The 27,737-nt window shown below is 34.6% G+C and overlaps 2 protein-coding genes across 7 annotated transcripts in view; one reads left to right on the forward strand and one right to left on the reverse strand.

Moving 5' to 3' along the window:
* Positions 1-2,576, reverse strand: part of LOC134534774 (uncharacterized) — a 15,853-nt gene extending 13,277 nt beyond the window's left edge. The window contains exon 1 of the mRNA XM_063373340.1: positions 2,043-2,576. Within this exon, the coding sequence (XP_063229410.1) occupies positions 2,043-2,089 (47 nt within the window). The 5' untranslated portion in view covers positions 2,090-2,576. The remainder of the gene's footprint in view (positions 1-2,042) is intronic.
* The window catches only part of LOC134534773 (modifier of mdg4-like), a 27,289-nt gene extending 169 nt beyond the window's left edge, over positions 1-27,120 (forward strand). The window contains exons 1-6 of one of the 6 annotated variants that reach the window (XM_063373334.1): positions 89-289; positions 573-956; positions 6,590-6,691; positions 17,666-18,014; positions 20,287-20,355; positions 25,566-27,120. In XM_063373334.1, the coding sequence (XP_063229404.1) occupies positions 579-956; positions 6,590-6,691; positions 17,666-18,014; positions 20,287-20,355; positions 25,566-25,825 (1,158 nt within the window). In that variant the 5' untranslated portion in view covers positions 89-289; positions 573-578 and the 3' untranslated portion in view covers positions 25,826-27,120. Of the gene's footprint in view, positions 1-88; positions 290-373; positions 957-6,589; positions 6,692-17,665; positions 18,015-20,286; positions 20,356-25,565 lie in introns of those variants that run through there. The other 5 variants (XM_063373336.1, XM_063373335.1, XM_063373339.1 and 2 more) reach the window with 5 other exon arrangements.
* Positions 27,121-27,737: the final 617 nt, after the last annotated feature.

Consider the following 27,737-nt stretch of genomic DNA (forward strand, 5'->3'; position numbering starts at 1 on the left):
TTTAGTCAGTCATTAAACCACAAATTAGCTCTCTTGTATACAATAAAAAAAAACATCGTGATCGGTAAATCAATAGAACGAAAAAAACAAAATCATAAAAGAATCGAAAGTGACGCCCGTGCAGCAGGTTATATTATTTTTTTTATTTTTCTGGTTAGACGAATTTTTTTATTTATATACTTTGATTCTTGTTACGTACGATAGTTTTACAGCTCTGAACATATAATACCACACCTTTAAGCGGCCAACACTGATAATAAATAATATTTTAAAGGAATAGGTAGATAAGGTAGGTTAAAGATTTTTGGGGAAATCTGTATCATTTTGGGGAAATATTTTGTCTGTTTTGGGGAAATTTTGAAAATTCAATCTGGAGACCCTGCAACAGTGTCACAATGTAGGTTTTGAATTTTTTTTATAGTGATTGGTGAATAATATCAGTGGTCAGAGAAATTTTTTTCCTAAGCACGTGAAAGTCAGGATATATTGTTATAGGTTTTCTAGGTAACCTGGTGTAAGACGGAGTCTTATCGAACATATTAAGAAAAAATCTGTGATTATATGTTCCTCAGGCGAAGATGATGGAAGCGAGAAGCGAGCAGTTAACCCTGCAGTGGGACGACTTCCACAGCAACCTGTCGACGAGCTTCCACTCGCTGCTGCAAGGGGAGGAGCTGGTGGACGTGACGCTCGCGGCCGACGGTCGCTTCATCCAGGCCCACAAGCTGGTGCTGTCGGTGTGCAGCCCGTACTTCAAGAGCCTGTTCAAGGCGAACCCGTGCCAGCACCCCATCGTCATCCTCAAGGACGTGGGCCACAAGGAGCTGGTGGATGTGCTGCAGTTCATGTACCGCGGCGAGGTGAGCGTCGGCCAGGAAGACCTCGCCGAGTTCCTCAAGACCGCAGAGCTGCTGCAGGTCAAGGGACTGGCGGGGGACGACGCGGACGTGCCCGAGGTTGGTACCCGTGTCCTGTAATGTCTCCCTCAGGCGTTGCGATGGTAGTCATTGCTGCTAATGTTTCCATGTCGGTCAGTCGTACAGGTGTTATAGATGGAGGGGTACAGTCAAGAGGAGAGGGGTTGTCACCTTTAGCCTTGGTTACTGGGCCTACTAAAGGCGACAACTCCCGCCCCCGGTCTCAGGCCACTTTCAAAATGCACACCATAATGGAAACTTTGCATCAGAAGCCCTAACTTCATGTAATATCCAACCCATGCTAAAGGGGACAGGTAAATGCATAATGTTAACTAGACAGCACCGTAAAACCCAAGCAGGATAGTGTCCTGAAGTAGCAGCATGAATTAATCAAAAAACAAAATTAAAAATATATATTCCTTAACATCCATTTATTTACCTACACATTTAAAAAAAGCACAATAATTGCAAAACTGCAAATTATAATCATACTGACTTTCACGTGGCAATGACTTTAAACTAAAAATAAATACAAATATAAATACATTAAAAACTATATAGAAATAATTTATCCCAAAAAGCTGCATGTATGATTTTACACACGAGATAATAGCGTACATATTTCTCGTTTCTGTCCTTTACCAAATAGCTCAATAATATACTTACTTAAAACTAATTAAACTTAAAAAACAACATATATTCATGCGTGCTTTATACTAAAAGAGGCTAACACATTTATCGTTAAAAAAATAATGACAATATCTTATATATAATCTTAAATACTGCAATATAAAATTAATATTACAATAAAGTATTAACATTATATTGGCTGTTAAGAAAAGTTCATAGCCCGGGCAGTCTTTGCCGCATACTTAAGTTGAAAGTCAAATGTGTAGGTGACGTCAGCAACTGTACACTGGGTCTCTAAACGTTGTACCTCTACGTTGCTAGGTTTTGTTATATATTCTCTGCACTAACCTTCCGTGAAATAAAAGTTATACTCTGCAAATTTATTTTAAATATTAATCGAAGCAAAATCCTTCATGACTTACATAGATGTTTCACACATCTTTGCACCATGCAAGAATCTCCATTCCCCAAATATATTTGTAAATGGCCACTTACTTGTATCCTGCAGAGCATCCAAATCTGATTATGACTAGCTTAGTCATATAATCCTAAGGTGTCTCTTATAAAATCACATCTTAATACACACACATGCAACGGCATGCCAATGAACTGCATATGACAGGTAGTTATGAGGGTGGCAGCTTCCCCGTTTACCGTTTCACACACATTCGCGTGGATTATACACACTCAGTGTTACTTTCAACACTTGTGAAACCATATTTGCTTAAACATAAAATTCCAAAGCTTTGTAAATTAGAGGCGGCAGCCTGCCGACGTGCTCCGTCTCGTTGCTCGCGCGGAACTACTCCCAGCCCATCAGCTGGAGAGTCTCACGTCACACCTCCTCTCTCGCTGATGTCACGACCACACGCCCTTTCTTTAGCAATATAAAAAAATAAGTTCTGGCAATATATTAAGTCTTATGTAATTTATACATTATATTTAGGCCTAAATACATTAAAAAATAATCATCTAACATCGTACACTGAAATAATAACACCGTAAATCAGAAATATTCATTTTCCAGCAAATTACGGCCTTCGGCCTGCGATAAACGGCCAGTACCTCTCATTTCTTCTGAACCTAAACAAAAAAATAAATAATGAACATAATAAATATTTACTAAATAATTAACAGAAAAATAAGTAAAGAAAAAAAAAGGGAAATTTAAATAGAAAATGAAATATAATTCCGACTAGCACTAAAATGCCGGAGACGTAACACAAATGTTACTGGGTAGATGAGAATCTTGGTCCATAAGAAAGCATTGACTTTCATTTGGGTAAGAGAAGTTGTCAGGTCATTGGTTGGCAACGGCTCGGTGAATTTGGCTTCACTTTCGCTATCATATGCGCCATCTGGAAGCTACCTGTGGTTAGACCAAAGTACACTTAAGGGGCCCGCCTCGTCAGGGGTATATGTGTGTTAGTGATGCGAAATGATAAGCGCGACGCTTGATGGTATTTCTAGCGTGGTATCGCCTCTAAGTGCAAGGCTCTGAACTGGCGCGCAGTCTTCTCGTTGTCACAGGATGACTGTGAAATTTGAGCGGTGAATGTAACATATTGCGGAGAAATGAAGATAAAGATGTAATGCAAGTCCCTTAAGTGCTTTCAAGAATCTGCACTGGTTGTTTTACGCCTAAAAATTACTCTGAAAACATGCGTTTTAGCCATTTTAACTCTTCTAAAAATACGGTTTAAAAACTTAATCCGAAATCAAAAGTACTTTTCGGCCCTCAGTGAACTCTTAAATGCTTTTCGTAAGCAGACTCCACTCGGCTATCTTCAGTAGTTTTGAAATCACATTGTTTTTCCTGAAGCTCTGCGCACCGTATGTGTGCCCGGGTAGGCGGGGGCCTTAAGTCTTTTCATGTTGTAACCTTATTATCTCCTGTAACTCAAAGAATTAATGTGCATATTGTGGCAGGTATTTAAGGCTGTGTGACTAATATTTAGTAGTGGTATTAATATTAAAAAATTCTGAAGAGTTATTTACAATAAGAAATTATCTTCATTGAATATGAATAATTGAATTCCAAATTATTTTTTTAGTTATAACTTTTCTTTATGCACCCTTAAGAAAAAAAAAGAGTTTTTGAACCATCTGTTCACTTTCTTAAATTACAGACCATGTGCATGTAGATCATAGGACAACTTCATTATAAAAGAATTAAAAATATAAGATGATCTTGCTTATGCCAACCTCTGTAATTGATTTAATATTACTTTCAATGAATGACAACCACCAATTTAAGAAAGCTTCCAATGTAAGGCAACTTCTGTTTTAGACAACTACAAATGTAAGACACTTGAATATATGGGTACCTCAACTTTGAAATAAGTTGAATTATATCTCAAATATAAAATTACTCACTATTGTAAATTACTAAATAATATGGTAAAAATCTCTCCATGCTCTAGCTTAGGTGGTAAATAGTTTAAATTAAATTAAATATACATGTTTTATAATTTTGTAGCATTCCAGGACTACTGTACACGAATCCCAACAGACTACAAAAATTGTGGCGTGCGACGAGACAGTGTCTTTAACATAAAATTCTGTTACTTAAAATTTGCAGAGCGAATTGTGTACAAATGAACAGAGAATTTAAAAATAAAGTTAAAGATAAACAGTTGAAAGATTCATTTCATTTGGTTATGTTTATTCATTATTATGTAAGATATTAAAGAACGTTCTTAGCACCACGGGCTTGCAAGTTGCACACAAAAAATTGTTAGTAAAGGTTACAAAATGAAATAACGTAATAATTACGAAAATACACGTTGTGAATACAAAAAACTCATAAATTACTTGCATTAAATTCATTCAGCAAATATAAATATTGGTAGTACAAATAAGTCAACATCAAAATTATAAATTTACAGAATTTAAATAAATTAATGAACTTTGTGTCTACATCAGATTACTAGTTACACATACCTATAAATAACTACGTAAAATTGCAATAGACATTAATGGACATAACGCATATATGAAATATTTGACACTCCTTATAAGTTCCAATATCATGGAATATTTAGATTATGATGCTACACATGCGTTTAAAGATCTTAAACAACATTTATTGTACTGCAGCACGTAAATTACAATGTGACTACTAAAGGGCTGAAACATTAAAGGCATATATGTGCCAGCTAATCTTCAGGGTATGAAATTACTTAAAAAAAGATGTTAAGAAATTGACACGCAACAGTGTAGTAAATGAGCTTTACACCAGTTACAAGTGTGTTTAATGGGCACAACAGAAAGGCACAAGAAGCCTGCATGAAACGTGAACAATTCTAACTAATGCTTTACTAAGCAGTAATGAATTTACGTGAAAAAAAAAAGAAAATAGAATTTAAACACAGTGAGATTTACAGACGCCTGGGAAACGCCCACACCCTGCATGGCCTCATCATTGTTTGTCGACTTCAGTGCACAAAATTTCGTTACAGCAAAGGTGCTCGAAAATTAAGGTTTTAATTTAAATGATAGTTATCAAAACAAAACAGAAAAATAGAAAAAGGCACTTGAAGTATCAATTACGTTAGTTTAGTGCAGCCATCGTCCACATCACACACAAATGACGACTCAAGAAAACTTAAACAACACTTGGTCTTGCAAATTCTGAGGTTCTGGTTGCGGAGGTAGGCACCGCGCTGACCTTTTATCAAGCTAAACACACAGCTAAGAAATCTGACCATGAAAGAGGCAGATGCCTCGACAACTCCCATACTGATGATGCATAATGCAGGTGTAGAGCGCGTGCGCCAAGCAGAAGAGGAGTAACATAAAAGAAAGAGACGTTATAGCACTAGAGATAGTGAAGGGGTGGACAAGGAGGGGAGGCAGCCAGCATTGGAGAAGACATCTTCCTAGCGATGTCCTCTTCAATTTTTGTATAATTTTTCATAGATAAGTGATACTTAATGAAGAATTTTTTTTCCATTACATTTTCACAGAAGTACCTCTCTCGTTTGTCATTATGTTTTGTTAAGGAATAGCAGTATTTTACTCTTCATATTGTTTTTAATTTTGTTTTAATTATTTTAATGGTTTTTTAGGTAGCACCATCTTGCACAATCTGTCCAAGTCCCTCCATGATATATTTGTTGGTTTCAGAAGCCCCACTGTTACCACACCTACTACAAGCTTCTTTATTTGCTTTTCCACAATTTTGGCTATAAATGCCACTCTTTCCTGGTTCTCAACTACTTTGTCTATCACTTCTTTGCTGGCATCATACTTCAGTCTCCAGAAATTATATTAAAATAAATTAGTATCCCTTACTAAATGCACTGTCTTCTGTGATGTAATAGTAGCTGCCAACGTGTACTTTTTTTCCTTCAGTATTTTGTTCTAATTTGTACTAAGTGTACTGTTTAAATAATTTTATATACTAATTTTGTACCAATTGTAACGGAACAAAATGTAAGGGGGCCATTCTTTGTTATCTGACACCACCAATATTTCCTTGGAAGGAAAGTGATAGGTTTGGAAGTGAAAGGGATTTTGGTTTGGATTGGGCTGTGAGTTTGTGATGATCACTCTTGAAGTTTGAGAAAAACAGTTTATTTGCTTAACACTGTACTGCCCTGTACATGGATGGGTCGCTGGCTACTTCTATTCTGAGAATCAACATAGGACTTCGGTCATGAGTATCCGCCACCCAGCACGTGACTAGGTGAGTCTTGTGGCCTGAACTCTACTCTCACTAGTCTCTTAGCGACAAAACATTATCTCTGGGTAAATTCCAATTTCTGGTCTAACATTGGCCCGAAAACAACCATCCCTGGGGCTCGCCAAACATAAATGGTTATTTATAATAAACATGTGGCACTAAAAGTACTTGTCAGCTCGACGCTCGCTTGGGGCGCGAGCGAGAGACAATGCATTGCAAGGTGGTAAGTTCTCTGCGGCGGAAGAAAGAAGGAGGGTAGGAAGACAGTGACTTGGGTGCTGCATCTGCATTTTATTTATAGGTATGTGCTCTTAAATTTTTTTTGTATTTTGCTGGATTGTGTAATCCTTTGCAGGAGTCCAAGGAACAAGAAACTGCAATAAAATATGCTCCATCTGAACCTCCGCCAATCTCACAGAGAAGCAAGATCAAAACACCACTTGGATCTCCTGCAAATGTGAGTTTTTGCTATCATGAATGTGCAAAGTTGATATATTTATAGAATATCTTTTTATGTGTGTTTTTTGGCAAAAAATAATAGACCAAGAACAAATTCAAACTACTTTTCCCTGTATTAGTTTACTTGGCATATGACTTCAGTAATAACATGAGGAAACTTACTGAGCTAGATGCATTGGTAAGGGTGCTATCGTCCACTGAAAATCAATGCCATTATTTCTTGTATTGAACATTTTCTGTGGCATTTCTAGCTCCATGGGCTGTTTACCACATCCTGCATCCTGACGTGTGCAGAGTGTGTCTCGTAGGAAGACTTCCTTGGCTTTGTAAGGCAGCACACAGAATGGAAGCTGAATTGACCACATGTCTGTTAACATCTAGGTATTCTTCTTCATATTGCTGTACCCAATTTTTATTTAGGTGAGCTAAGAAAATACGTTACAACACATTAAAACTCGACTTTCAGTACAGTGATAAATATTGTAATACATTATTAACTAATCTAATCTAATCTAAATATATATAAATTAGGGGTGGACGGGATCCCGAAATTCGGGATAAAAGTCGGGAAAAAGAACCATTCCTGAACTTCGGGAAAATAATTTTTCTCTTCGGGATAATACCTCGGGAAAACAAGTTTTTTTTTAAATAGTAAAAACCTTCGTTGTACTAATTTTTATATTATAAAAATAAGTTATGTATACATACGTCCCGTAACAACTTCGTATACGTATTAAACGAACAAAGTACAAAGACTTCACAAAAAATAAATTGCATATTATAAACATTAACGTAAATTCAACACTCGTTCATAAACATAGTTTAAAATAAATCTCTGACTAATTAAAGAACTTAATGTTGAATATTATTTTTAAGTTTGGTGAATGTTAACTAGACTTGTGTAGTTCGCGAACGAACTAGTTCGGAAGAGCGCTCCCACAGACTAACTACGCGAACTAGTTCCCAGATACCTCGCTCCTCAGTTCATTAGTTCGTTCTTTTTCCGATCTCCTTTTTTTAGTTCTGTGCATTTGATCTGCCTCTTATCAAAAGTCATCACTCGTTCTCCCTTTCGGGTATTAATTACGGCTTTGTCGCTGGTCTTTTTGGCTGGCTATCGTTATCTGCTCGGGTCGGATAGCTGAAATTTCAGTCGTCTAACGGATACTGACTGTACAAAAATATTGACTCTTGATCGCTGCAAATGTTTACTGCAATGATACATTTTCATATATGATCGTTTTGTTGATGATGATAGCTTTATACTTGTGTCCGAGCACGGTTACCCCAGGGTAACTTCGCGGTGGGGAAACCGTGGTGTATACTGAGAACACGTCAGACATAATAAATTACATCAGGTACTTATATCAGTGTTTACAAAATGATTTCAATATTCATAAAATAATTTTGACAGCTGATGACAACTTTATGTAAAAATTTTGACTAATATAATACCATTGTTAAATAAACTTATTTTTATATTTCATACATTATTTATTTGTCATTTAATAAAAAAAATAAACTAAACAAGCTGTTTTTATGACTGTCTTAGAATGCCAGTACATGCAGTGTTAAGTAATTATCTCAAAAATAATAAGTGTGGAGCACTTTTTTTGTTAACTTCACTCATATTTATTGTTTGCATTTTTTTTTATTATTATTTCCAAAATTTGTGTGTGTATGTGAAAAAAATTCTTAACTACTATGTACTTAACATTTGACATTGTCGACTGTAGATACTGTTCATGTTACCCTATATGCTATATTCTCTGATCAGATGTCTTTAGCTCTTGTGAATGCGCACGTCTAAAACTTAAAAAAATAATTAAAGTTTGTATATTTATAAAACTGTATTTTATTCACTAAAATAAACACATTACATAAATAATATTTCTTAAACTAGCTATAAAATAAATCCTTTTATAAATTAAAAAATTTCGATTATAGTGTATGTTAAGTGAAGAATAAAAACAGAACTGTTATATACGCCATTTTACCCAATTATGTAAATTATTGTTTTATTTACTCATTTGATAAATAATAATAACCCAAAAAAGGATAATAATCTAGGCGTTCACAACACTGATCATTATAAAAAATAACTACTATAACATACAAAGAAGATCGCCTGCAGTAGCGGTAGCAAAGCGAACAAACTATCTGTGACTTGTCTTCTTTGAATTCGAGATGGGAGCGGACGAACTAAAAGAGCGACCTAGTTCGCCAAGAAGCTGCGAACTAAAAGGAGCGCTCCCGGTCGCGAACTATTATGAGCAAGTCTAATGTTAACGTCTTTGCCGTATTTGTAGGTTATAATTTGTCTTGAAAATTAACAAGAGCAACAATAAGCAGTGTTGCCAAACGCGTAATATTCAAAACGCTAATAAACTGAAAGACGCCATCTTGGTTTCACATGTTTATGCCATTATAAACGTCTTTCATAAACATCAGAGGGTTTTACATTTTAGTAGTTGGTCATTATGTAAGAATGAAAGTGAACAATTAAAACAAGTGGTATTTTTAAAGTAAACGAGATAATTATTTCCAGTAAATTTCATTTAATAAAAAAGGGTAGTTTATACACGTGTGTGAATGATGGAGCCTGGCATTCCAGGCAGTAGCCAAAGTGAACCAGGTGTGTCTTTTGCGCCTATTTGGAAGTTCTTTAAGAAATTACCAAATAACAAGGTGCAATGTACTTTGTGCCCTTCTGTCCTGAAAACGGAATATTGTTCCACAACAGGTATGCACAGACACTTAACACAACATCCGAAGGCAAAAAATGAGTTGGCCATTCTTCAGGAAAAATACACATCTTTCAAATTATCAAGCAGAAGTGAGAAAAAGTCAGTTAAATCAGATGTACAAACAAATCAGCCCAAGCTAGCTAATTTTGTCACCTGGGGTATTGACCACCCCAAGTAAAAGGTTTTGACAAAAGAAGTAGGTAAATGGTTAGCAAATGGTTGCCATCCATACAGCATTGTTGATGAAAGAGGCCTAAAAAATGTTTTAAAATTGGTTAAGCCTCTGTACAGTCTACCATCGAGCAAAACATTCAGCAGGAAAATAATTCCAGAGTTGTACGAAGAAACTGTCAACAGTTTGAATGCTAAAATAGGCAGTGCCATTTCCACTGATTTGGACTATAAATGTGGATGGTTTATTAAAAAAAAAGACTTTAAAGTATGCACATTTTAAAAGTAAATAAAGTAAATATAATTTTCTGTACAAGAGACAATTTACTGTTCTTGCTCCCGATCCCGATAATCTAACGTATTTCCCGACTGAATCCCGTCCCGAAGTAAAAATGCTATTCCCGTCCATCTCTAATATATATAATATAATATATATATAATATAATATATATAATATATATAATATAATATATAATATAATATATATAATATAATATATATATAATATATATATAATATAATATATATATAATATAATATATATATAATATATATATAATATATATATAATATAAATGCTTTGTTAGTATGTAAATACACAGTTTTCTCAATCACCACCAACCCCAATCAACTTCCCGTTGGGGTGGTAAATACCCCTTGGTCTCCAGATGGTAGTAAGGGAGTTTGGTCGCGGTGGGTGGTGAAAATGTTAAAACATATATTTCTGTCCTTTTCTAATGCATGAGGACTTCTGAAAAGATCTCAAAATTTATTGAATGGTCTAGAAAGTTCCAAAATGTGTAAAAGGTTATAATTGATCTGGAATGTTCTAGAAAGTTCTAGAAATATCTGGAGTGATCTAGAAAATTCTAGAATGCAAACTATTATAATCAATATAGAATGTTTGTGAAAGTTCTACAAATTTCTGGCTTCATCTAGAAAGTTCCAAAATGTCAAAAACTGTTATTAACGAGTTAGAATGTTCGAGAACGTTCTAGAAATTTCCCGAATGATCTGGAAAGTTCCAAAATGAGTTAAATTTATTATGATCTATTTAGAATGATCGAGAAAGTTCTAGAAATTTTCCAAATGATCTGGAAATTTCCAAAATGAGTGCAATTGATTATGATTGATTTAGAATGTTCGAGAAAGTTGTAAAAAATTCTAAAATGAGTGGAATTTATGATAAGCTATTTAAAATGTTTGAGAAAGTTCTAGAAATATCTAGAATGATCTAGACAATTCTAAAATGAGTGCAATTTATTATAAGCAATTTAAAATGTTCAAGAAAGTTCTAAAATATTTTGGATTGATCTGGATAGTTTCAAAATGTGTACGAGTGTTATTATTGATCTAAAAGAACCAAATCGAAGTGATGTACATCTAAATATTCTAGAGTGATCTGGTACTGGAAATTTCGGTGTCTGATGGTATATAAACGGAAATTCAGTGATTTTTTGTCAGTTCAATCGTGATTGCAGTCGAGTAAAATTAAATAGGAATTACGAGTAAACAGTTACAAAAAAAATTAAAGTGATTTTCACAAGTGAAAAAGAACAAACTATTTGAATGTTCTAGACTGTTCTAATACTAGAAATATCGGTATCTGATGATATATAAATTGAAATTCAGTGAATGTTCGTCAGTTCAATCGTGTTTGCAGTCGAGTGAAGATCAGTTGGAATCAAGAGTAAACAGTTACAGAAAAAATTCAAGTGATTTTCACAAGTGAAAAGGAACAAACTAACAAGTGAAAAGGAACAAACTATTTGAAGGTTCTGGACTGTTCTAATACTAGAAATTTCGGTCTCTAATGGTATATAAACCGAAATACAGTGACTTTTCGTCAGTGTTATCATTGTAACAATCAAGAGATTTATTTTGTGTAACTTTATTACATCGTTGTTTTTTATATATATACACACACACACACACACACACACACAAAATGCCAAAGCGGAAAAAAGTATTTACCAAATCAAAAGTGGATTCACAAAGAAGAAAAGTAAGATGTCAAAATGAAACAGAAGAACAAAGGGAAAAACTGTTTTCAAATATTCGTCAAGGAGTGTAAAGACTTGAAGAAAATCAAACCGAAAAAAAAGAGCACGTACTAACGAATAAACCAGATCCCGAGTCAAATTGATTCAAAATCGTCAGTCTGCTGACCAACGTGAATTGGAAAAGAGAAAAACTAAAGCAACAATGGTCACTCTATGCCAACAACGAGCTACTACACATGAGAGCTTAGAACTTCAGGCATTCCATTATGATTGCCAAAAAAAATATAGTGACCATCCAAATATTGTCATCGAAAAAATGGATACGAAATGCGAGTATTGTCATGCTCGGAAATTCAAGGGAGAAACTGCTGGTATGTGCTGCTCAAGTGGTAAAGTCAATTTACCAGCACTAAATGTACCACCACCAGAATTACTTGCATATATGAATGGAGAATCACCAGATTCCAATCATTTTCTACAAAATATACGTCGGTACAACTGTTGTTTTCAAATGACTTCATTTGGAGCTACTTTAATATGCCAGGAAGAAAATTTCAGTCCAGTTTTCAAGTTTCAAGGTCAAATTTATCACAGAGTAGAGTCACTCATGCCGATGTCTAATGAGACTCCAAAGTTTCTTCAAGTATACTTTATTGGTGACTAAGACCTTGAAATAGATCAACGTTGCTCTCACATTCATGGACTACAACGAGACTATTCAAAAATTATGTCTACTTCATAATCATAATCAACTAATCAATGTGTTTAAAACTTCTTTAGACCAAATGGTTGCAGACAATTATAAGATAGTCATTCGCGCAGATAAACGACAAGCCGGTCAACACGAACGAAGGTTCAATGCACCTCAAACGAACGAAGTTGCTGTAGTAATTGTTGATAACGAATATAGTCGTCGTGATATTATTATCCAACGCCGAAATAATCAATTGCAACGTATTGCTGAAACACATCGTAGTTATGATGCACTACAGTATCCGCTAATTTTTTGGCAAGGTGAGGATGGTTATCACTTTAATATTCAAAAAATCGATCCAGCTACAGATGTCGAAACTAACAAAAAAGTATCAGCTATGCAATTTTATGCTTATCGAATTATGAAGAGAAATGGTGAATAAAACCATATTTTACATTGTCGGCAATTATTTCAGCAGTTTATTGTAGATATTTATGCTAAAATTGAGATGGAAAGATTAGAATTTATTCGCCATAATCAACTAAAGTTGTGTTCGGATGAATACATTCATTTGAAAGATGCTATGATCAATGATGGAAACGTCGATAACAAGGGAAAATTTGTCATCTTGCCATCTACGTTTACTGGAAGTCCACGTCACATGCATGAATATGCTCAAGATGCGATAACTTATGTCAGAAAACACGGCGACCAGATTTATTTATAACATTTACATGTAATTCTTCATGGGTGGAAATAAAAGACGAATTACAATATGGGATCGTCCATTAATCACGTGAGGCTCGAAAAGGGGGGGGGGGGGGGGGGGGGGTCGGGAAAAGTCACGAAATATCACAAAGGGGGGAGGGGGAGTGTAGAGATATCACGTGTATTTTTTTTTGCGCGATTTCTATTAAACCGGCTTGCCAGTCGCCAGTAAGACTGTGATTTTGGCGCCGAATACATGCGTAAATCACATATAAGCATTTCCTTTATTATTTTTATGCCAGTGAAAATAAACTAGCAACCTTAATGTGTGCGGACATTTTTATCACTGTGCTTAATTTTCCAGAATTAAATTAGATTATACCTATATTTAAAGATAATATTCTGAAATTTTTAAAAATATTTTGTACCAAAAAAATACACGTGATTTATTGGGGGGGGGGGGGGGGGGGAGAGAGTCTGAAACCTCACCACAAATCACTAGGGGGGAGGGGGGGTTAAAAATTTGCTAAAAAACATCATGTGATTAATGGACGACCCCTATGGACAGGCGGCCAGTGATCGACATGATATTTTTGCCCAATTTTTTTAGTCAAAAACCAATTAAATTTTTTGACGCCATCGTAAAAAATAAAATATTTGGTGCTGTTACCTCCTGGATGTTTTCAATTGAATGGCAGAAACAAGGATTGCCACATTCTCACAACTTAATTTGGTTTCAAAATAGAATTCAACCAAATCAAATAGATTATATCATCAAGGCTGAGTTTCCAAACCCGGAAGAAGATTCTGATCTTTATAATATAATATTGAAAAACATGGTTCATGGCCCATGTGTTATTATAGAAAACAGCAAGGTGACATAATATTTTTAGACGCACCTGGCGGCACCGGGAAAACATTTTTGATCAATTTAATCCTAGCTGAAATCCGTGTAAATAAAGAAATTGTTCTCGCCCTAGCATCATCGGGGATAGCGGCTATACTCATGGATGGTGGACGAACAGCGCCTTCTGGTTTGAAATTACCATTAAATGTAGCTGACTATGAATTTTCGGTATGTGACATCACAAAATCATCAGCACGTGGACAAATATTGAAGCAGTGCAAAGCCATTATATGGAGACGAAAGCACAATGGCCCACTAGAATCACTCAATAGAACACTTCAAGATTTACACGACAACACAAATATAATGGGAGGTGTGTTGTTAATACTATGAGGTGATTTTCGTCAAACGCTTCCTGTCATTCACAAATCGATGCCGGCAGATTAAATTAATGCTTGCTTAAAGAAGTCGTCCATATGGGAACGCGTAAAAATTATCAAATTAACAACGAAAATGAGAGCGCAGATTTCAGGAGATGAAAAGGCACAAGAATTTTCTGAAAAACCTTTACAAATAGGAGAAGGCACCTATCCAATAGACGAAAATACTGGCCAAATAACATAACTAATGAGTTATGTAATGTTGTTGAAAAACCTGAACAACTTATTAATGAAGTATATCCAAATATTGTTGAAAATTATACCGATTCAGAATGGTTACACGACCGAATTATTCTAGCTACGAAGAACGACTTCAACAACATTATCCAGGAAATAATTCCGGCGGAAGAGAAAATTTACATGTCAATAATTGATACAATGATTGATGAGCTAGAAAGCATAAATTTTCGTACAGAATTTTTAAATTCATTAAATGTTCCAAAAATGCCATTACACTGTCTTAAATTAAAAATTGGTTCACCAGTTATTTTATTATGAAATCTGAACTCGCCGAAACTGTGTAATAGTACAAGACTCTGCATCAAACAGCTACAAAATAACGTCATCGAAGCCAGTATAATGACTGATAAAGAAAAAGGAAAGGTAGTATTTATACCACGGATACCTTTAATATCAAATGGATTGCCCTTTACTATTAAACGCTTATAGTTCCCGGTGAAGTTGGCTTACAGCATGACTATTAACAAAGCACAGGGCCGAACATTCCAGTACTGTGGAGTTTACTTAAGGGAACCATGCTTTGCTCACGGCCAATTATACGTCACATGCTCACGAGTAGGATCACCTCGAAATTTGTTTATTTACAGTCCGAACAACAAAACTATAAATGTAGTGTATAAGCAAGTGTTGTAAAAATAAATTCAAAACAAAAAATAATACTAAAATAAAAAATGTAGATGTATAATATATGTCAATATATAATGTAACATGTAATATGTATATGAATAATATAATATATAAATAAAACATGAATTTTTCATTTACTAAACTTTTTCTTAAAAATATTTTAATTCGTTAATTAGTTTACTCTATTAGATATACTCTATATACACCGCATGTTTAATGGCAGAATAAGTCTCTCAATATCGAAAATAGAAATCTATAATATCTATGTTAAAAAATGTTTCCTTATATATTTTTTATACCATTAAACATGCAATGTATCTTAACCAGAGCAACGCCGGGTTTCGCTGCTAGTTTAACTGTAAATATATCATTTATTAAAAAATTCTGCACCAGACTTCTAATATGACATTCCTGTACTGATAGGCGACCCACATGAAGTGAAATGTAATACGTAAATATAAACTTTAAAAACATTAACATTATGAACTGTCCCCTCCTGTGCGTGTTTCTGCCATGAACTATGCTCCATTGTTTCATTGTTTACATTTTGAGAGCATCCTACAGACACAGTACCTCATGGACCAAATTTCAAATAACTGGAAGTGGGGTTACACACCTGTAATCAGGAAGCCGCAGGAAGTATTTTCATTTTAATTAAGTGCATTTTTATAAAACCTTTTATAATACATCAGTAATAACTACGTGTGTTGTGGTGTATGCACCACTACGTAACATTTATTTTGGATTGTTGTTTAATGTGATTGTTACGTTAGGTGCCAAATCTGAACCAATCCCAGTAAGGTGTCGGTACACCGGCATATAAAAGCCAGATCCCGTTTATCTGGGGAATTCCTTGTACCTCCGTGTACTGAACCTGCGACACTCAGCTGTATATTTAGGTGCCAATTTGGACTTTTTGAACTTAGAAATTTTGAAATAGCAACTGTCTTTGTTGTAGGCCTAGGGACATGCAGCATCTTATAGCCAAACATTCAATTCAAGATTTGCTGGGCGGTGTTATAGGACAGTGCGTGTGTGTGAGTGCGACACAACAATATCCATAAGTAAGTCGCTCCGCCAGCCATCCTATTTGTGTTCCCAATGCTGACAGTTGTTTCTACCACTGCACACCGCATGTAACAGTTCTTCGTTATGCCATTGGAGGTCATAAACAATAGAAACACAACCATATAATTTTTCCCATTGACAATCTGTGTCCAATTGACATTTTGTAAACAAGTTATTGTTCGCAGTTGCGAATATCAGTCTAGTTTGGCCCAGTGGTCCTTTGAATAGATTTTGTGCCAACCACTGGGTTACTGCTAGCTGGCAAAATTTATAATACAAAAAACTAGAAACCTGAGAAATTATTGTAGCATGAAGACTATAGTTTTGTGATGGTACTAACTGTTTTTGTAGGAGTGTCTGACTTACCTTCCTGTTTTAATTTGCATTTGTCTCACACAGACTACTTATCTTTGTTTTATTGAAGGACTGACCTATAGTGTTTTGTTTACATCCTGAGCGATCCTTGTTCACACTGTTAGCTATTAACAGAGATTGTTATTGTTTCGTCAGTCATAGGTTTTGCAAGCTACCTTGTTAGCTTTGGTACATATGTTGGAAAACGTATAATTCTGGAGCCATATAAAAATCTATTTTAAAAACCTAAGTATTTTGTTCCATTGTAGATAAGCATCCCTGTCTCACTCTTAAGGTTTTGTCACAAGTTATAGACAAATGTGTGTGGTTTTTGTTGATTATTATTGCTATTGCAATTGCAGTACTTTAGTAGTAATTGGCTGAAGTGGGTTGACTGCTGGATCAGTATCCAATACCACACTGCTGGATCAGTATCCAACACTGCCAATACCACAACACAAACGACAGTGTACTCAATACTACCACGACTGTATTGTGCTACACAGCACCCACACTACAGCGGAATATACCACAGAGGGGCAGGCTGCATACGCAACCATATATATCATAACAACACTCTACTACTAACTTAACACGAGCACTACACACATTCCTAATATTGATTTTAAATATGTGGATGAAATTGGTTAAATTATCATCTTGAAAGTGCCACCTAATCCTCTATTTATAATGATGTGATGTAAACAATAAAAAAAAGGGTAGTTACCTTTAGCCAGGTTACTTGAATTTATACTAGATGTTTATACTGTAGCATAGTGTAATACAGTATATGTGCTATTTCATTTAATAATATGTACACTTGGCTTCTTTCGTACATTTTACTGTAAAATAAATAAAGGTATATCCAGGTGTTCAAAGACAAAAACTGCTAGAATCCACCAAAAAAAGATTCTGAATGCAAGCTGTTTGATTAGTGCCATTGCAGAATGTGGCAAACTGATTAATGCTGGATTAAAGAGGGCCAACTGTAATCTAATAATACTTCTTTGATTAGATCTTGCTGGTATCTTTAATAATGTATAGGAATTCCATACTTGGTATTATTCTTTAAGGTTGTGGCTGAAACACCGATCAAGACTGTAATCGCTCCCAACCAAGAATTTGCACAGCAGCCACCCAAGAAGCGAAGGTGTCATGAACAACCCCAGTACAGTCCCCAGGGACAGTCACCTCCCCTCCCCCAAGCGACCGTGCTGCAGACGGCCATGATCACCCCCAGCTCTGGTTGTGAAGTCAGTGACTCGAGTAGAAAAGTGGAGGCTGTCGAACTGCTGATCTCCAAGGAAGAGTCCGTGGAAGTAGACTCTGACATTGAGAAAAAGAATGCCTCTTTTGAAAATGGCTCTGACTTATCAGAATTCAGTGAAGGACAGAGAACTCAGTCACTTCAAGTCTGTCAAGGTATACATATGGTTTTGTAGTGATAAAATTTTTAATGTGTTTTAGAAGTATCTCTAAGTAGTAAAACATTTAATTCAAAATGATAATGAATTAACTTTTTAGCTATAGACTGTCTCACTCTTAGATTGCAGTGAACGGCTTGTGGGGCGCACTGTTGCCAAATCACTTAACACATTGTGAAATTCAGGATTTGTGTTTCTTTGGAATTATAATTGCACAAAAAAAACTTTTTAAGGATACATATAATAATTTATAATATTGTATACAAGTACGCTAATACATTTATGATAAATTGGCACTTTTTTTTTACTCTTAACAAGAAATCATTCACACACATTCATTAGTATGAATTCATACAACAATTGTAAAGTGAACTTGATAAAGAAATTAATAATAACACATACCTTTTAATCACTATCGCTACTGCTGACCAAAGTTGACCAAAGCTTTAACTGCATTGTTCACACTAGTGTTTTCTGAAAAATACTCAAATACTTTCAATATAATCTTGAGCTACCTTCTTCGTAGCTTACCCAGAGGTGCTCCCCCCCCCCCCCCCCCCCCAAACACTATGACACTCACCCCCCCTTCCTAACCTAATGATGGGCCCCCACCGGCCGGAAATTTTTTATGCCATTTTCTCAATGATTTTATAATATTATACTTTCTTTAGTATTATATTTTATCATATTTTGCATTAATTAAAACTGATTTTCTAATACTAATTTTGGTCATATCAGGTAATATTTCCATCCTGAACCGACAGATACCAAACTGTTTTTGTTGAGGATAGTGCGGGGTTGCCAATTTGATTTACAAGATCCCTTTCAATTATCAAAGCACCAGAAACGTATTTTCACATTAGAAGCTATAATTATGTAAATAATATATACATTTTTCTCATCTTTTAACCACCCCCCCCCCCCCCCTGAAATTTTAATGACGCAGTCTGCGTTGTTACCCCCCCCTTGTGGGCACCCCTGGCTTACCAGTGTAGTTTCTTTTTGGTATACCAATTGCACAGTTCACATTTTAATAATCCACAATTAAGGCAGAAAATAAAATCATATATTAGAATAAATAATCCATCAACATTGGAAATGCAATGAGTCATTGGGTACAATGTGTCACTTGATTGCGAGACTCAGACTAACTGGCAGGCAGGTATCCAGATATGTTTGTCAAATGAAATAGCTAAACTAATGCAGCCTTTATGTTTTAACTTGCTTGTAGGACAGAACCTCACTTCTCCTGAAACACAGTGAGTAAGTATCTATTACAGCATGCTCTTGTGCTGATAAGACACATCTTCACAGTTATGGACTCGAAAACTGTAGGAGCAAATGAGATGGTGTTGCTTTTAAAAACAAATTCCATTCATTGTGAACATCTTTGATGCTTTGGACCCCATCTGTAATAGCAAAAAAGTTTGCAGTTGATAAACTTTTTGATGTGTCAGTTTCTGAGGAAATGCATTTTACAATTTAAAAAAAAAATTATATAACTGAAACATGGAGCATTTTGTCTTGAGATTTATTTGGTGATGTCCTAAAACATTAATTTACTCACAAAAAAAAAGTGAATTGAATACACTTGTAGGTTATTTTTCTATATGATACATTTGGAATACTTAAAAACAGTTCCCACTGAAGAAGTTAAGTTTTTAAATTTTTTCGAACCCTTAAAATGTCATTAGGTATGTAAATTATATCTCGCCTGATGGGTATTTCAGTGCTATACAATATGCAAAACCCTTGTCCAAAAACTACAAATTTTAATTTGTGTGATATTCTGCACCAGTGCATAAAGAAACACGGACAGTGGTAATGGCAGTCAGCGTTTGTTAGAAAAAGAAAGCGCCCATTTACTTCCACACTGCATTCTAAGAGTGGGATGTTCTATATTGCACAAAGTATGGAAAATCTCTATAAAGAATGGAAAATAAAACTTGTCAAGGAATTGCTGGAAAAGTAAATGAAATAATGTAAGGTCATGAAATTTTTCATTGGAACAAAAGAACACGTAGAAGGATTACCAACCCACTTTTTAAACCATTTGAGTAAAGAGAATTGTTAAATTGTGAATTGTGTTTTTAAATAAAGTTTTGGAGTGGACAAGCAGAACATAAGTTTTGAGGATTTTGATTAAAAAATATAGTTACTTGTATGCTACAGTATATAAAAAAAAGTATTATTTATTTATTGTAAAGAATTTAAAAGTGATCTACATTTAGTTAGTGTGATGTAGCTTATGTTGAATTTTATTGTTATAGAAATGGGGCTTCCAGTCGGGCCGTGCGTTTCCTCACGGGATATCAGCATTCCGCAAGAAGGCGAGCAATGTAGGAAACTGATTTTCTGTCCTAAGACATAATGACTTGATACAGCACGTGGATAGTAATCACTTGGATGTACTCGATTGAAGGTTTAAAATTGATCCACGTAAATCATGATAATATACTTATCTCTATTTTACGTAAAGAAAATGAAAACAACATGAGCATATTTGCCATTAGCCCATTATTAATTACATTATACACAGAGGCTTGCATGTTTTCATTTGTAATAAAATTAATTTTTACACTATACAAACAAATATAGTTTTTTGAAGCATTCCTTTCTCAGAAAAAGACAATGTCGTGCCACCACTCCAAAATTTTCAAGCTAATTACAATTGATGAGGCATCAGGAAAAAGGGCACGTAAGAGATACAGTAGAACCTCATTATTACGATTACAGGATATTACGAGAACTTCGAAGATACAAGAGTTTTGTAATGCACCATCAGTTTGAATACGTTAAAAATACTTAATTTGCCTGGTAATTATGAGTGTTTCCTTGTTGGCTCTTCCGTAAGTACGAGTGATTTAAAAGGCATTTTGAAAAAAACATTCACACAGTTAACACGAAGACCGCTAAAAGAGTGATGAGGAAGGAAGTGGTGTTACTGGTGACAAGCAACGTGCCTTGTCTCTCGTTTCACTTCTTTCTTTGTGGGCGGGATTGTGGTGACTAACAACATGCTCTCTCTCTCTCTCTCTCTCTCTCTCTCTCTCTCTCTCTCTCTCTCTCTCTCTTTCTCGTAAGGCGACGGCTACTTCCCCTCCTTTCTTCCGCTTCCCCTCCTTTTTTTTTCCTCATCCCGTTATTCCCTAGCACATTGTCCTCTCTCTTTCACAGTCTCTTTCTCTCGCTAACCTAGGTTGAATGTTGACATTGAACAAAGGTGCTTTAAAGGCACCTCCTGCTGGGAGTGAAGGAATTTTTCAGCACCGTAGAGTGAATCTGTGTGTTGTTACGTCAGCCAAGGTTCTCCCCTAGTAGCTAGCTGCTGAGCTGGCTTTCGACTATAGGGGGAAAACTAAAAATAAACCAGCTTACAAAGGATGTGAAACCTACGCCCTTCCCTTCGTGCAGCCATCTTCTCTCTCTTCTTTTATTTTCCTTTCTGCGCTTCACTTATCCTCCCCTCCACGTTGCGACCATGGTCCCAGCCGCTATCTTAGCTGTGTTCCATTGTTCCCTCATGCGTTAGACCAATTCATTCCCGATTAAAACAAAAACCATTGCAGATACAAAAAAATCAGAGACCTTTTCAATTTTTTATTTAATTTGCTACAACTTTTATTCAATGAATTTTTCACTAAAGTTAACCGTTTTCGATTTAACAGTGTGAATTGAAGACTTTTTAGAAAGTTCAGGAATCTTAACTTTGACTTCAAATTTTCTATGTTCGGTTATTACGAGTATTCGTAGTTACGAGAATTTTTCCTGCCATTGTCAGCTCTCGTAGTAACGAGGTTCCACTGTATTGAGCCTTATGATCTTAAAAACATTCTAGTTTTAATTAGACATTTAAATAAAAAAAGATTTATGTGCCATTTTGCTAACCATGGGTTAGGTTTATTAAAAAATGTGTACTCTAAGATCTAACAAATTTTAATATTTATTTATTGTACATTCAAAAAGTATAAAATATCTTGGTTGCATAAATTAGTATGTGGAAGAAAAATAACTATAGGTTCTGATTACATAAAAGTTATGTGGCCTATGTTACTGATTAGTCTCATTCAATATTTGTTCAATCCAATCACAGTCATTTTAGGGCAAGTGTGTACACAAATTTCTTACATCATCTATTTTACAAGCACTAACAGTGGGAAAGGGGACAGTTGTTAGGTTAACATTCTTTAGAGTTTCTAAATTGAACGTTGCCAAGCAGGTGAATGGTGTGTACATTGGGAGGTTTCTGAACACACAGCCACTTTTAATGTACTTTATCACCACAAATTTCATTATAGTGAACTTCCTTAAATTAGATTTTGGTGCTGGAAGAAAAAAGTTGGATATTGCCATTACTCAATCTTTGACCAAGGCTCGATCCATTATCATTTTAAAAATTGAAGGATTTGCTCTACAAGTAACAATAGCCTCTAACCAAGGACTTGCACTTTCAATCACGTCTCTCTTCTTTATTTTTGTGCGAAAAAGACCAAAGTTATGGTCACACTGGCTGAATGAGTGACCGCATATGGGATATAAATGAACCATGAGTTTCTGCAAACCAGGTACAGAATTTAGTTACAGTAGCATTCAGGTTCTGTCCTCCCGTTGCATCAGACAAAACTAAAATGATTGTTTTGGTGTTTGGGAACTTATGCAAATTTTTCTTCAATGTGTCATATCATATACAAAGGACACTATCAAGAATATGTTTTTACTCGCTTGTGTTTCCATCTGGCAATAAAAGTATGATGAATTGTCATTAAACACATGAGCATTACAGACATATAGCCAAAGACATCTTTTGTAAAACTGGCTGTTCACACTAAGCTTGGGAATAGGGTAGTTTTGGGCATAATTAAACTCTACAACGAAGTAAGATGTATTGTCATCTTTAGCCTTGGAAATAAAATCTGCCCTTAGAGAGTGATTTATTTTTGTATTTCCTTTTGTGGATTTCCATATTCACTTTCCAAGGAGCGTTCACATCTCTTAACAACTTTTGGGAACACTCACAACAAGAATCACCAATGTCGGTCTTAGGACGTCTAAATCCGTATTTAAAATGGTTTTCAAATGGCTTACGATAGTGTTCATATGAAAGTTTGAGAGACCTGTTGATCGTTTCTTGATAATAGATCTTAAACATATTAAAAAGGCTTTTAAAAGTGAGTTCTGGATTTTCAGAATACTCTAGATTTGTTTTATGAGCACGATAGTGGCTAAAATCACTAGGTATTAGGTATTAGTTGTAAATGAGGCTTCGTTATGTCTACAACATTACCACATGACCTATGTGGATGGTTATTATGACTTCCACGCATTTCTTGAAAATCAGCTCCTTAATAACTTAGACTGAATAACAAAGCCTTTTAACAGATATCTGAAAAATAGTAAGTAAAAACTTTTGACACACCATAACTTGAGTGCCATTTAGCTTCATGGAGTAAGACCAAGTTTTGAGATGAGGTTTATTTTGGTTGTTACCAATGCTGATATTAGCAGATAGCGTCATACAAACTCATAGGTAGGCATCTTTAAGTGCCTTGTTTTGCCCATTGAAGAATGAGTCAGATAAGTTACATTGGTCTTGAAGTGTAAAATGTTCATAACACATATTTTTACAACATTCACTAACCAAAGTAAAATCTTTTGATGGAACTACTTCACCTTTGTGTGTAACATAATCTTCACCTTGAACTTTACTAATTTTTGAACTTTCTTGTTTCTTATTTACATACCTTTGCATCAATCGTGTCTTCTTTTCAACTGGCTCAGTTGTATTCATCACTGTAGTTAATTATAATTAATAATGAAAATATAAAGCACAAACTACAAGAACACTGTATTACTAGGTTATGTTATGTTTCAACATGCTCAAAACTATGAAACATGTGTTTACAAAAACTGTGCTACTGAACTCTTAGTGTTGAGATATGTATTGAACTGAAATTTTCACAGAGCATTCTTACCAACATGGCGTGTTAGAAAAATGATGGTCTGAAAAAGGGCACAAAGGCGTATGTGCCCTTTTTCCGGATGCCGTCTCATTTTAAGATAAATTTGGAATTCATTCCAGAAACAATTTGCAGACTTAACTGAAAATTTGCACATTTTAAAATCTTAATCTTTTTGAAATGTTGTACATTTTCAATAGTGTTTTTGAGACCATACTTGCGATTTAATATGCAAAGACAGTTCGAACAAAGTGCAGCCTTTAACTTTAAGTTTGTTTATTTTGAACTTTTAACATTTTAATGATTGTTCCAAATAATTTGCATGTGCATTTAAGTTGTAGAAGTTTTAGGTTAGTATTTTTTTGGCATCGGTAAATAAACCTCAGTCATTAAATAATAAACTCAAATCCTTATAAAAAAAAACATATATTTTATTAGCATTCTGTTTGCTTTTAGTATTTTAAAATAAAGAACACTACATGGGGATAATCACCGACGTTAAATAAATGTGCAGCCCCCATGCAAGAACAAAGAAGAAACGCAAAGGGTCTTAAATTTCGTCGGCCACGCCCCGTCGGTAGCTCCCATTGCTCTTTAGAACAGAAATTAGTTCATAACCCAAGGAAGGGCAAGCTGCAACTAGAACACGCCCCAGTCAAGTAGCCGGATATAAAAACATGAAGCCTCTCCTCCGCACCTGCGCGGAGACATCAAAAGGGGGTGATACAGGGGGGAGGGGGGCGCAAAAGAACAAGACGTCAGAGGAAGGGGAAAGAAAAGGAAAGGGTGGAGAGAGGGAGGAAGGGTAAATGCACATGTCGGAAAAAGTTCAAATGCAAGTGAAGCATTTCTTCGATATATTTTTGAGCCATTGATCAATCGCGACCTTTCAATACCATGATCACACAATGAATAATGACCGAAATGACTACCTTGCATCTCAGAGGAGGGAGGTGGTCACGGTCTCCCACAACCAATCACATACAAGCTTAGGACACACTTTAAAAATCAGCCAATCAAAGCACAAGTTACAAGAAATGAAAAAAAAAACTGCATACATATAACTAGGGAATTTTTCCTTCTCTGTCTCTTTTCAATTCTGATACATTTGTCCTCGAGTTACCACGCTCAGTGAGGAACTACCATTTCAGTCTCTTTCTTGCACTTCAGGGCACACCTGCCTTTCTCTTTCCAACACTGGTGTGGGTGTTTTATCATCACTTTGCATCATCATGCTTTGAAAGGATATTAGTAAAACAAGTAAAGAAAAATGTACATATAACTATATCTGAAAACTTAAACACCCAACCAAACAGGTAAAAATAGTGGCTTTGAAAGTTTAAATTAAGTAAATTAAAAGACATACTTAAAAACATGAACTAATGATAAATAAGAGCAGAAATACATATTGCTAACATACAACTACCCCTGAAACACATAATAAGCTGTTTATTGCATTGAAACCGTAAATGAAACCAAAAACTAAAAATTGTAAAAAATAAAATATTTATGGCAATGTTTTATATGTTGAGAGGGTAAGGGCATGCAATGCTATTACGTACTAAAGAAAGTATTGTTGAATATTTTTTCAGGTGTCATAGAATTTGTGGAGAAAGGCAAAGTTCTGGCGCTGGGTGACTTCCTGTACCGCGTGGTGAACCGCAAGAGCAAAGATAAGCGCTGGGTCTGTTATGAGCGTGAAAAGTTTAAGTGCCGGGCTCGTATCAAGACCAGTGGTAGTAGCTTGATTGTCACTAGTTTGAAGCATAATCATCCTAACAATGCTCAAAAGATTCAAGAAAGAAGGTGGAAAACATGGCTTTCCTCATTTTATGTATTTACAAACAACTGATAAAAATAAAATATCTACAATTCTACATAACTTGCCATTGCACAATTCAATTATCTTTCTCCATATGGAGTGCCATATTTTAACTCACCTTGTAAATTTGTTGTATTTTTTGTTTGGAAGCAACAAAAATGTTGAGTTGTAATTGCAATTTAATACATTGCCATAATACTCTGCTTTTCCCCAAATATAATGAATACTATACATAACTGAACTTCAAAGACCATATTTGTCTCTTCAGGACTAAAAATATTGTTTTCAAATTTTTGTGTTTTTTCCATTACAAAATAATACAATAAATTTGTTGTAGCAATTGGTTTCTCTAAGAAAGTATCTTTAAAATGGTGGCATTCATATTAGGGATGTACTAAGGATAGGATGTCTTAGACTTAAAAAACTTTAAAGTCTAACGTGCATCATTTAAAAGTAAAGGTGTACAATAAACTTTTTTTTTATATAGTCTTAGACAAAATTCAAATGAGATCATGAATATCCTAGAGAATAAAAATGAGATTGGGAATCTAATCTAATTAAAGTGACTATAATTATTTATTGTTATCACAAAATTAGTGTAAATTTGACTGAGTAGTTTATTATTTACTTATTACTGCATTGAAACATCAGATTTATTAATACACTGTAGAAACAATATATTTTTTTAAATTTTTAATGTGATTTCAAAAATTCTATTTAATAAGAGAAACACAAAAGCTTGCTCCAAATATTTACATTTTTGTGTGCGTGTGTGCAAGTTAGTGTGTGTAGACACACACACACACTGAATTTCTTTTATTTATATTTGAATATAGTTAATTATTGGGATTCATTAATATTAAACACAGTTGTTTAATTATAAACGTAATTTATTTTATTTCAAATTAAATGGCTATTTTGAAGAAAACTCTGAAAAGTTATTTCATTAAATTGTTAAAAAGGAGTTTTCAATTGATTGAAAATGTATAAAGGTGAAAATAATCTTTTGTCAGATAAAATTTCCACTGTGCCTTATCAAACATTTTTTTATATGATGGTTAATATTTACAGAGGAAATTACTTATTTAAATTTAAAAATAAATGCTAGGCAACTTCAGTCTTTTTTCTTATGTATATTGGGGTACAACTTAAATAATGTTCCATAGTGCCAAATGAAAGAATGTTACTATATAATTTGAATTAAAATTGGTGATTGTAAATTTCCATAAAAATAAATTTTGTTAAGCTATGCACATTTTTGAGAGCTTTATTGTAGCTGTTCTCAATTAGAATTTTTGTTAAATATACACCTGTGGTAAACTTTGTTTGTGTGTTTTAATTTAAATGAGTGTGCTTCTTACCTTATCCAAATTATGAAATGAAGTTTTTTTTTTATTGTTTAGTTTTCTGCAGTGGCGACTGTTAATTAATGAAACTTGTGTAATATGTATATGATGCAGGGGGTGTTTCTCACCTAAGACAATTTTAGATATTATTGTGAAAATGCAATCTATATGTGGCAAATTTTGTTTTAGAAATGTATAATTAATGGTGGCTTAGAAAAAAATTTATTCTAGAAAACAAATAAGGAATTGATGACCAAAAATTGAATTTTACCAAATGTATCAAATGTAATTCATGTCTAAAAAATCTGTCTAGGAAACATCAATACATTCAATTTTTAAGCTTAAATTGACAACATATATATTACTCCAGCCACTTGAGCTTTAAACATTACTGCATATAGCAAGCATGCACATAGCAAATGAAATTAATCTCAGCACAAGATTGCCATACTTATTCTAGTCCAGTTTTATAAGTGAATACATTGTGAAATATGTTTGTTTGTAAGAATAAATACAGAAACAAAACAAATTCTTGAACATAAACTGCTAGTATTGTAAATGCTAATTTTCAAACATTCGCTGGTTTTAATTTCTTG

Source organism: Bacillus rossius, chromosome 8, assembly GCF_032445375.1.
Source record: "Bacillus rossius redtenbacheri isolate Brsri chromosome 8, Brsri_v3, whole genome shotgun sequence".
Taxonomy (NCBI): domain Eukaryota; kingdom Metazoa; phylum Arthropoda; class Insecta; order Phasmatodea; family Bacillidae; genus Bacillus; species Bacillus rossius.